We start from the raw sequence: 12,968 nt of genomic DNA on the forward strand, positions 1-12,968 counted from the left end.
AAGTAATATTTCATAATGAAATATTTTATTTCATAATGCACTTGTATAAATGGTCTTTAAATCTGAGCTTGGGGTTTTTATTTGTGTCATCAATACATCTTTAAAACAATTTTTTTCTTCATTTAATTTGTTGTTAATTCGTTTTCAAATGTAAAATTCTTCGTTATGTGTCGTATAATGACTATATTGAAGATAAAGGTCGCGCCATATGTCACTTTATTTATTTAGTTTTAGGTACTGATAAAGGTACATGAACACTAGCCTTTCGAGGACAAGTATGTATATGAGACGTGGCAGCTGTGTTGTTTAATCTCGCATCAACCACATAGCCTTGTAGCGACATACGTTGTAACGTCGATTGGTCAGTGCTCTTTCCTTCTCTATGATAAACTAGAATCGTGTGTAACAAGTTGTTTTTGTGAGTCACGAAAATAAAATAAACAACCAGGTGTTTCAAAGTGAAAGCGTCTCGTAAATATTTTAAATCTGAAGTAATCAAGTATTTCATGCTTTATAATAATATGATTCAATTCAAAATATTTGATTGAGTAACAAAAAGATTGGATAACAGGCAGTATCTATATTGATCCTTTCCTGATCATACTATCGTGGTTAATGTAATGACGATTAAGCCAAACGTCTTCCAAAAAGCCTAAGTGTACTTGGCAACACTTTTTTCGAATTATTCATGCTCTATTTCGGCTGCTAGTTACATACATGAGTCCAAAATATATACATTGTCATTTTTTTGTGTGCTGTTGAAAGCCCCAAATCGTATGACATTACCAATTAATACCACACGGATTTAAAATCTCATAAAATCTCACTGCTTCCATTTGTTGTATTTCCTTTAGATTAACCTAGAAATCGCTCGAGGTTTACAACGAATGCCCATCTTGATGGAATTATTTTCCACACCATTTGTAACCTGTAAATGTCTTTAAAATGCGGTACACTTCAGGACATGGGATCCATATACAAAAACAAAAAAGAATGTATGAAGCGAATCATATGTTCTCAAAATAAACATTCTCTGTGAAGGTCAACCTCCTTTATGTTAAATTGGGTGAAAGTACTCGAGTTTTGTCATAAGATACTCTTTCTTCCTTGACCGACTCCATTTGCGGACACAATTACAGTACTCCATCACGACACAATAAATGAGAACGGAGCTCTCTAGCGTTAAAAGGTAATAAAGTGTATTATGCGATGACCAAACAAACCCATTATCTAATGTATCACCACGAGAGATTTGTGATGTGATGTATTTCCGTCTTTCATTCGTTTTAAATATTTTGTTGTTCCTAGATTTCGATAATTTCAGTGAAATAGCAAATATTGCGAAATAAAACCACCCTTGAAGTTTCATCGCTATACAGTGTATCTGATCATGATTTTTAAAGGGGTACGATATTTGGGAAACCACATTCATTCATCGATACATAAATCATTATTAATCTTTCATTCGTAAATATAGATATTTGATGGTTTAAATACTTCCTACTGGTCATTGAAAGTATATTTTACAAGACGAAATACACTTTGTTACAACGTACACTATATTTCATGGTGTCGTCAATATCGACGCGTTCGCCAATAAATATTTATTCGTATGTTAATCATATATACATTTGGAAATTAAACTCTGTTACAGTTGTTCGTTCGCGAAACATATTTGAATTCGTATTTGATATCTGTCTCGACCACTACTGGACATAGCGTACTGCAGATAATGGTGACATATGACTTTTTTGAAGACATTCAGAGTAATTAGTTCCACTCTATATAAAAATCTCCTGATTAAGTGATATTACTAATCTAAAAATCCACACAGGGGTCTTTTGCTGCGTCTGATTACACAGGAAATCTAGCGTGTCATAAACGATCCCTAATGCTCAAACGCATAATCATCATCACAAGAGAAACATGCTTTGAATATCCATGGTAACAATACAGCCAGGTTTTATCATTTTTCGATCAGGGGAATAACATTAGAGAGACTAAACGATCTTTGATCTGAAATACTTCATTGTTATAACCGATGCCTCTGTTTTATTTAATGTCAGGTTCGCAAAGGCTATTCACACTTGTTTATTGGCAATGCAATACGTTTGGTACCAACAATTTAATTCAGTCACCCTAAGAGGCACATTAAACCTATTCTAAATCAAAGACTAGACCAGTCCATTATGACATTTCATGGGTGGATGAATTAATAAAGAATATTTGTTGTAAACATTTTCGCGTGTTGCCATTTTACTCAATGCAGCTTTTCGCGATACTTATCTATGATCTAACTATTTGAGAATATATTCGCACGTAACAGAAATCCAATTATCGTAAGCAAAAATTTGCACGCTGTGAACAATCCCAATTTTGCATAAATAAGCCTATCTGATGTAACAATATAACCCGAAACTGTATACAGTTTGATATCTAGGCAGGTTGGAATTTTCAAATATATCAAAAGGTTAATGTCAGCATTCCACAATAGATGGTACAATTGGGGGATTAATTCAATTAATTTCAGATAAGATATGACTTTAATTTGTCCCAATATCGATTTCCTCATACCAGACTTTATGATTATGCTATGGGGAATAGATGACACTTTTTACTGCATCGAGGTTATTTTGTAAAATGTAGCAAATATGCATACTTATTGCAAATGCATACCCAGCCAATTCACATTGCACTGTCTTTGCACATTTTAAGGCTATCCCTCTTTGAAATCTCATGACATTTATAAATATCGTTTCCTTGTACCTTTTCTGCGCAGCTGTCATTTGGAATGATGGAGAATGATGTTCTACCTTTGTAATAGACAGCTATACAGTATGTACTACGGAAGTCTATAGAACGAATCGTCGATTTAATTATAAGGTTAACTTTTCCTCTTCTGTCTTTATGCCGTTAGATGTAGGAGGTAGGCGGGGTACGGTAGCAAGGCACTGAACACAGCAAATATGTTATAGGTCAATAAGAACAGTGTCAGTTACCGACAATTATATATCCTATTGATGGTTAATCAATATAACATAATGAATATTCGCTCACAAAATGGAGACAAAACCATGAAAATCTATCTTAAGGGTATGACAATGTGGCAATTTCCGATATTTTCTCGATCATTGGCATTTTATAAAGGGCAGATTATTTTTCCTCTTTCTTCTTGTTTTAATGACACTTAGTTAAATGAACTCATGTAGATATATGTATTACGCTTAAAAGATCAATTAAATGTTTGTTGGACGGGGGTGTTGCAACCACATTTGGTACTACTAATATGTTTCCTCTGGAATGTTGGTTCATGCTAGAAGTCATTGTCCGGTTCTAAATACGAAACATGGAGATGTCCGTTCTTTCGATAAAACTACGTAAAAATGAGAAAACTAATGAGTTCACTAACACGAAATCGGCAAAGAGAAAGTTATCATTATTTACACGTAATACCAGATTTGAACATATCAAGATGACTTATTGATTTTGACTTCTTTGTACTTAATGTGACTTCGTAGTAAACATACTAGCCATACACTCAATTTATTCTACATACACTTTGTATACTTTGTTTACAAGTAAATAGTACACATAACATGAAACTAAAAAGAATTAAAAAAAAACCAATAATTTGCATTTCCTAACTACGTTTAAATTAGCCATGTGGATATTTGCATGTATTTTTCACCTGTATATTTCCTCAGACCAACAAAAGCGATAAATAATAAGCTTATTGTTTGCAAATAAAGAAATATATTTAATCCTTCTGTTAACTTAATGTGCAGTTTTACAAAATCTTTATCCAAGTACTCTAAATAAGGCAATAACTGAAGTTAATAGATACACAACTTTGGACATGATGATGGCACAATAACAATTAAGGACACAACCATAAAGTGTCCTTTACACAAAAGACATTTATTGAAGGATTAATTTAACAATATCAAAAAATCTTAAGTAGAGTATATACAGGTATATGTTTTAAGGTAAGTGAATTCTAATCAATGGAAATCTTTCATTAATCTCTTAATTTAAAGTAGCCAGAAGTATTAGATTCAGTCAGGTGAGGACTAAAATCTCGCGAGATCTCAAACTATTCATAGGACAGCTCTTTAAGGCTGCTTCCACCATCAGTATGACCCCGATGAGAATATCAAGATGTTGCCACATGGTAATCACGTCTCTGCTGTTGTTTACTTTACATATGCCACGAGCCAAACATGTTGTTTATGACCTTGAATTATCGCCTTGTTTGCTATAAGTCAATCAGACGATCACCACAGATGACTGTGTGAAGAGCTTATATAGTTTGCGGTTGGATTTTGTCGATCGTGGTCTGTGTGTTTAATAAACGTTTTGTACATCTGGTAACGTATAATTACCTATTTTTACCCAAGTGTTCCTGGCATTGTAATGGATCTCTTCCATCACATCTTTCTTATTCCGACGAATTACATCTATTAAAGACATTGATAAACAATTACGGGTCGGTAATCAATATTTGTTAAAAAAGCAACGTATAAAACTTGTTTATGATCCTGAGGTCAAGTGTCCTTATAACTGGCGGTCATTGATAACAAATGCCAAGACATCTCAACAAACATCGTGTCCGCATCGGCACAAGTTGTGAACGTCATTGTATGCCTACAGGTATTACTTCTAAGTGCTAGAGTGTATTCCCCCTTACAACCTCCGCCAAATTATATCATGTGATATTGGGATTGGAGTGAGTGCTTCAGGCTTGAATGTAATTATTTTTTTTATTTTATTAACAGCTAATTACACTTGTTTTATGTAATTACGGTGTGCCGGTACGTCAAACAGTAACAAAACTACGTTCGGCAATGACGTCCGGTGTTTGAAACCTTTAATTAACTAAGGTTTTCTATGGCGAAATTGTGTACATAAACTGTTGCTTAAGAGAAGAAAATCGATTTAGTTTGAGATTTTGCGGAAAAGTCTTTTCAATTATTGTTGATTCAAACTAGTGGTAATACGATTTGTTCGTGAACAAAGCCAATAAAGCTACAGACGATGGTCCATAATTAGGCCCACTGGTAAAGCGAGGAGATCTCAAATCAGATAGACGATTCTTTATTCCCGCTACATATATGTGTACCATCAAGCAAGTTTAACCAACCCTTTCGGCAGACTCTCATCTTGACATTGATTTCCAACGTTGCGATAACATTTGTTTCGATGTTTTAAAGGATAACAATACTTTTCATGTTTCATTTTGTATGTTACCGATCACTGCCGTGATCACAAAGAACTCATTATTCATTGTTAAAGACCTATGTAACGAGAAGACATGCTATGAACATGTCACCAACAGGTAGTAATCACAGTTTGACGTAGTTTAGGCCACGTAAACACACAGGGCATTTTCAGTGAGCAGTAATTTGTGACCAGAGTTCTTACCCTATTTTTTTTTAAACCGTACTACAACATAAACTTACACAATGTGACTGTACCTTAAGAAGGTTTGATTTGATAACTAAATTTAATGTCACAAATCACTTAAATCTTTTAATTTGAGACCATACAAACCCTTAAGGACGTCACGAACTATATACGAAACAGGTTTTGTTGGTCATTTAACGAAAAATTAAATGTAATGTGAGTTTGATATGCTTTTCAATTTATTTTGAATCGACTGAATAAAACTTTTGAACTTCTTACATCTGTTATATGTCTTTATCATCGTTTACTCGTATTTATACTTTCAGTTGACGTTGAAGAGGAAAAGATGATAACGGTACTACTAGACGGCGAGGAATCCACGTTAGTGTTCTGCGACCGGCCCGAAGAGGTGAGTTTGATTGATCACATTGTGCTGAATCTTCTAGATCAACCCCGGCGAGATGTTATTCATGACATCATGAATATTCATGAATGATTCATAAACTTTCAAGAATATTGGCAGATTGTGGTTAAAAAAAGTTCATGAATATTCATAAAATGACTCTCATGAACTCTTCATGAAGTTTTATGAATCCATGAAATCTTCATGATTGTTCATGATCAACGTGGCAAGAATTAGCCATGAAATTTTATGCATGACTGATATTCATTAAATTCTTAAAAATGAATGAAAATGAAAATAGTATTAATGAATTTCATGAATGATTTTTGACATGCTATTTCATTCATGTTGATGAATTAAAATGAATATCCACTGAAGTCACATGACTTGTCTCATGACCACATGAGTCACATGACTTCTATATATATTTCCCTCCAAAACAGTCACAATCCAAAATGACTGCTGTATCTGCTGGCGTGTGGAAGGGGAAATATTATCCATCTTTAAATGACATTTTTTGAACATTAGTGAAAGGATTATTCATTTCCTATGAAATTGACTGCTGCGTATCACTGAAGACATATTTTGATGGCACTTATCTGTGGCAGTATGAAACTATTAAGAACACAGTAAACTGTGGGTGAGTTCATGTTAAACTCTTCTGATCTTATACACTGATATCTGAATTATACCTTTTGTCATAAGAATTAGTTTCATCGAATTGATTACAATATAATTGTCATTGGTTTGATAGAAAATTTCAATCTGGACCCCCAGTAGAGTTCATGAAATTCAGATGCCGCTGACTCCAGCTTGCATTCATTAAACTTCATGAACACGACTGAAGTTCATGAATATTCGTGAAATGTTCCAGTTCATGAAGTTTCATGAATATTCATGAATTGCTTGTGCATACTGCTGCGAGTTGTAGTTCATGAAGAACTCATGAATTATCACGAGTAAACATTCATGATCATTCATGATGGTTTTAAGGTCATGACTATTCTTAAAATATTCATGAACTTTTTTATGAATTTTCATGAATAGGTTGTTAATGAATGTTCATTATTTCATGAATAAAAGAGATTCATGAACGTTCATGAATTCATGAATGAAAGGATTTATGAATGTTCATGAAATATTTTTTCTTAAATTATTTATGAAGTTCTAAGTTCATGAATTGCATGAAATAATTGAAAAATATTCATGAATTTTATTAATGAATAATCTATGAATGTTCATGAATTATTCATCAACGTCTCGCAGGGGTAGTAATTCTTGTCAAAATTTCGTTAGATTATCATTTTTAAAAAATAAGTAGATATTTTTACTATTTTTAGTGTATGATGGCATGTGACATGATTGTTATATCTCTTTCAGTACCAATCGTTTTAAACAAAGCATAACTAAATAGTATATGCTGTAATCGAGTTGTTCAAATGACCGGTATGACGCCCTACAACTAAATCAACCTTTTCGTAGGTCGAATGTTATTTTACCATTTGCCACTGTTTAAAAGGCTCTGGGCTCTATCCCTTTGCATAGTTACATCAAAGTCTATTAAAGTGGTTGGTTCTGCGCATGCTTGACGCTAAGTATATAAAAGGAGTGGAACAGATTTCCTGTGTCACTATAATTTTGTACTTCCATCTTTACTACTCAAAATGATTCTGGCGAGACAATGTTGATGATGCAATTATTATGTACTGGAATAACTTGTTCTATTGTTATTTGATTATAGGAGTGAAATGTTCGATTCAGCCCTTTTAAGTTTAATTCGAATTTAAAAAAAAAATCCCCATCCTTATCGGCATTTATATTTCTGATACACACTACATTCATTCTTAATATCAATTTTCTTATGTTATACCCGATACAAAACTTCATACAATAATCGATTTAAAGAAAACATAGGATACGCAAACATGTAAATGTCACTGTTATCAATTCGAGTATTTGGTAATTATATAAGCATCTTGTATGATATGCAGCAATGCAATGGAAACATATTGCTACGCCAAATGAAGCCCGCTATCATCATCTATATATATATATGTAAGGCTTCTGTTCCCGGAAGTCTTTCAAGTAAAACACCCTTAATGTTTCAGGCTCTCAAAGGTTCATTTCAACACAAGACATTATCGATTTGCTTCCTTGATACACACAATATGTCTGACCCATTGTCCTATAAAACCCTTCAACAGAAATCACGAAAGTGTGTTCTGCAGATAATAGATCTGGACAAATCTCTCTAGAACGCTTGACGAGTTTCTGTATCTCGTCTAATCTTAAACTTAATGGTAATGGAATCAACATTAATGCCTTCTTCATTAACAGCACGATCATTTACATGGTAACCAGAAGTAGTTGCAATGATGTTACCTTGTTCAATAGGAGAAGAGCATTGTAAGACGATGCTATTGATCGAGATTTATTTTCTATTTTTTTGACCGTTAGAGATTGTATTAAAAAAATCCAGTTTAGGATTCAAAGTAGGTAGGCTTTGTAACTCGGTTCTGCAAACCATTTGAAAATATTGACCCAGTAAGTAAAATTCATCCTAGATATTTCAAGGATTACCATCACTGACTCATTAAAACTGCAGGCAAAAGAAGATACAGGTCATTTGATCATTTGATGTACATCAAAGGAATTGTATAACGATACACTGTGATTAACTATGTTGCTTTGAAGTTGGGTTTCTCTCTCTCTGCAATTTTCAAAGGTAGTCTCCGTAGGCCTGTGATTGGTCAGAGTTTTTCTCATGAACTGCATTCAATTTTACTATGAGATAGCGCAGGGATGAATATAACGTCAGTGATGTTAACCCCTGGAGTGTCGAGGATGAGTAAAACCAGGCAGCTGGATAACCTCGTCGACACAAAGCAATATCAGAAAATAACCTTTATACACCCGCGCAGACTATCCAATATATACCAATGATCATTACCACCGTCTTCCTTGATATTAAACATTTATCGCGTAAACGAACATATTGATAATGGCCAGTAAACCATACATGAATGTCCGTAATCTGGCTAACAAACACCGGAAAGGCAAATATAATTCTATATCAGTCATGACGTACGCCTTGCACGCGGACGGTGTTTTGATAAAAGATATGCCCATACTTTCATGTTTGTTGATCACCGTTTCTAATGATAAATATTTGTTTGCGCTATTGTTCTGTTCTTTATGCATATGACATCTTCTGCTGTGATGTAACAAAGCTGTGGAAGTTTTATCATTTAAAAGTTGTTTTGTTTGACTAAAACGTTTTATTCCATGAATAAATGTATGTTGATGACATTAGATGTCCACGCTTAGGAGAGTTTTCACTTATCACATACACGCACCCAATCTTCTCATCAATCGTCATTCTTTTCGGTACTGTGTAAAATGTGAGTCGAACATGCATATCAGATTGAAATAGTCGATAAACTCTAGCATTGATAACTAATGGATTTCTGGGATAATTTTAGTAGCGTCTTATGTTTACAGCTCGATAGCGTTTACCATCAGTAAAAGAAACTTCTTTACACCAAAGTTCGATTTGTACCCGTGAATCATTAGCATCTTCAGTGTTTCGTCGATGACAACAGTGTCAAGCCCTCCAGAATTATTCAACCTTGCTATTTGTAATATTGTGACTTTTCCATTCAAAGAATTAGATTTAGAAAACGAAAACATGAAAGTGAAAATGAACTAATTAAATATCTAGTCATAATTCATATAAGTATATATAAAACCCGTGGAAACACAAGGTATTCTACTTCTCTTTTTGATATGGATTTTAACAAATCCAAATTCCTTCTATGCAAATCACATCTATTCAGGTTAGTTAGTACATGAATATTTAATCTAATCCAATGAAAATGTTAGTTTCTTGAAGGATTATTTTTCGTTGCGTCAGCCAATCAGAGACGATCATACATTTTAGTTATAAGATAAAAACAATCAATGACATTACTCGTTATAAACCATATTCAACCATAAACGTTTTAATATATGCAATGATGCAAAGAGGAAAACTGTTTTTTTGCTATACTGATCACCACAGGCACTTATTTGACTAAACCTTGTGTGTCGAATGCTGTGAATGGACCAACTACGTATGGTAAATCAGGCGTTTTTTCAGCTTCAGTATTTTGGTTAAATATGAAACTTATTCATCAGTGTTCCTATTTGATACATGAAAACTGCACTGCATGACACATCACAAAGCTACGATAGACAGTTTCTACGGTACCAGTTATCCTAAAGAACATCCACTTATTGCTTCATTATTGCTGTAAGTAGCATTTTAATTACAACTTGTCGAACAACCTAACGCGCCTACCGTAATATATTTGATTCCGTAAACTGCTAATTGATCGTCTGATTTTCCTTATGAGTACATTATTGATCACGTGATGGCGACATGATGTTTTTATCGATAATCAGGTTATCACATTAGGATAACCTAGCAACTGTCAGTAATCTGTAATGGACATAAATGGGTAAAAAAGCGTCATAAAACATTCCTATCTTTTACCTGAAAGCACGCCTTTATAATAGCAATGATGTACCCATATATTAACGGTAAAGACGAATAAATTTGGGATACTTTCTTTCTTTTTCTTCCTTATAGACTGTCTAATTTCTTGCTGGAGACTGCTTTCCTTTCGGCCTTCAAATAGGTCATTCCACCTCCGAGGAAGGTTCTTTGTTTAACCATTCCCAACTAGACATGTTATCGTCTGCAAAGTTTAATAAAGTGATAGTTGTTGCTCCTACGAAGCATTTAGAAATAAGGAGAGGGGGACTGGTTTGTCATTTGACTGCAATTTGAGCGGTTGAGATATACCCTTTGGACAATGATCGACAGTATGCTTAATGAGGTAGCATCGTAAGTTATAGGAAAGAGTTCCCACTTTACAGAGAGATCACTTCCCTATAACAGACGTCTTATTATGTAACAGTATACAGGGATGGCTGTCCTTAAATGACCTTGTCTGGTAATAGGACGTTACGCAGTACCACCCAGTCAGCAATTATGTCTCTTTTGATACCAAAATGCACGGAATCCAGAATTAGCATTGCTGATTAAAACAAATATTTTGGGATTAAATGGTTTATTTAGCCTTTCACATTCTCCTGCTTCTAATAATGGCAAAAAGACAATAGTGACACACCAGTAACTATAGAAGTACAACCAATATACATTGTTTGTTGATAAATCAAAGCGCAACTCGTACCATCCCCAGTACACATAACGGACCGTCCTTCCTGTAACGATAAACATTGGATATTTTGTATCGGTATGAATGAGTAAAAGTTCGGTTAATGATCAATAACGTTATAATTGGATGATCGTATACCAAATAAAGTGTAAACAATAGTTCGGATGTCAACATCGATTCGCTATAATTCAAACATTCATTTGACCAGGTCGTGGTAAGTTAATTCTCAATAGAATTGTTGCCGTTCAGATTGGCATTAAGTACTTACTATTACAAATGATGCATGCATAGTGTCACTATGCCGAATAGAACTACATGTACGTGAAGATTTATTTTTCGTTTCTGATGAGTTTGTTAATATTGTGTGTTGTGTAGCATAGCAGTGTATTCCATTTAAGCAGAATGTTTTGGCTGCGTCAATACAACTTGGAACTAAATCACTAAATGGAACAAAACATAACGAACCAATCACAGTCTAAGCGTATTGTATTTAACATTGCGAACAACAACATGGTTGCGTCAGCGTTGTATTTTTTGTTAGAAAATTACGCAAAACATTTAACAAGGTCTCAAACCCTGAAAATCAATTGCAATTTCAAATCAAAATTCCAACTTGGAATCCGTTAACGAGATGTATCAGACGAACCGGTGTGTTCCAACTTTACGGCATGTTCCATTTAATAGAACGTCGGGTTCGTACCGGAACAACCGGAACGTTCCACTTATTGGAACACGCTGATACAACTGTAGTCTTTATCAAGGACACGAGATATTTCAATAGAGGCAAACGATATTCCATACTGTTCCACAGTGTTGTAGCCCTGACGTGAATGTCTGATGTTCGGTTATATACGTCTTCATCACATAGCTACTATTAGTCAATTAACTAAGTTGGCAGCAAATAGTAGGTCGTAATTAAATTAGAATGTTTCCTGTTTAAGTTATAGGTAGAGATCGGTAACCTCTTAATAGTAAATTATGAAAATATGCATATATCATTTACCATTTTAGAAACACGAAAAAAGTAATCTGAAAGCAATCTAATAAAACATTAAAGTAAGTTGCGTATTTATTTATCAGAAAATATATGATGAAAGAAAACAATCAATATTAGGAGCAAAACAATGTTCTCATTTAGCTTTCCACCAGAACACGTACAGAATTCATACGGAATTTCTCAAAAACATGTTTCTATTTTTAAATCTGTATTACTGTAACTACTTAATCCTAGGACAGTGTATCTAAACAGGCTAGAAAAAAATAGGATTCTGAAAGTGCCACCTGTCAGATTTGACGTCAGTTTGGAATCTGAATGGTCTGAGTGACAAGTTGTTTATCCCATGTTCAAATTCAACTGTTGATTTGTAAGTACCAGAACCGAAGCATTAGGAGGATGGCTTTCATGACGAAACTCTGGATTGTCTAGAGATGGGATGCTAAGTTTGTTAAGATTATGTTTGATATTTCAGGTTGACCTTGACGAAACTCAAGTTGACGCCTTCCTTGTTGTTTACTCTACAAATGATCGCCAGACCTTTGAGGCAGCTGGTGATCTGCTTTTTCAGCTCCGACACGAAATCGCAACCGACAGGGCTATCATCCTAGTCGCCAATAAGATAGACCTGGCTCGGAAACGCCAAGTGAGCGCTGACGGTGGGTAAACTTCAGATGCCATACCTGCAATATAATTATTAATAAATTATGTCTAAAATAGTAAAACATTAACTTGACATACTAGGGAGCACGGCGTAATAACTTTTTTTTTATTCTGTTTTCTCTATTGCGTTTCAAATCTTTGTCACAGAGATCATTGCTATGTTTGTGGAGGTCTAAAATTCTAATTAACGGAATTCGTGTTAATAATATTCTCTCCAACTTTGATTTAAAATTAAGATATCGGTTTGACATTTTAAAAATAATCAATAAGCTGAAAAGTATGT

The 12,968-nt window shown here is 34.2% G+C and overlaps 1 protein-coding gene across 1 annotated transcript in view; it reads left to right on the forward strand.

Moving 5' to 3' along the window:
* Positions 1 to 12,968, forward strand: part of LOC138315404 (GTP-binding protein Rit2-like) — a 28,424-nt gene that overhangs the window by 11,916 nt on the left and 3,540 nt on the right. Inside the window, exons 2-3 of the mRNA XM_069256411.1 lie at positions 5,730 to 5,812; positions 12,498 to 12,681. Of these exons, the coding sequence (XP_069112512.1) occupies positions 5,730 to 5,812; positions 12,498 to 12,681 (267 nt within the window). The remainder of the gene's footprint in view (positions 1 to 5,729; positions 5,813 to 12,497; positions 12,682 to 12,968) is intronic.

This window comes from Argopecten irradians, chromosome 2 (assembly GCF_041381155.1).
Source record: "Argopecten irradians isolate NY chromosome 2, Ai_NY, whole genome shotgun sequence".
NCBI classification, from domain to species: domain Eukaryota; kingdom Metazoa; phylum Mollusca; class Bivalvia; order Pectinida; family Pectinidae; genus Argopecten; species Argopecten irradians.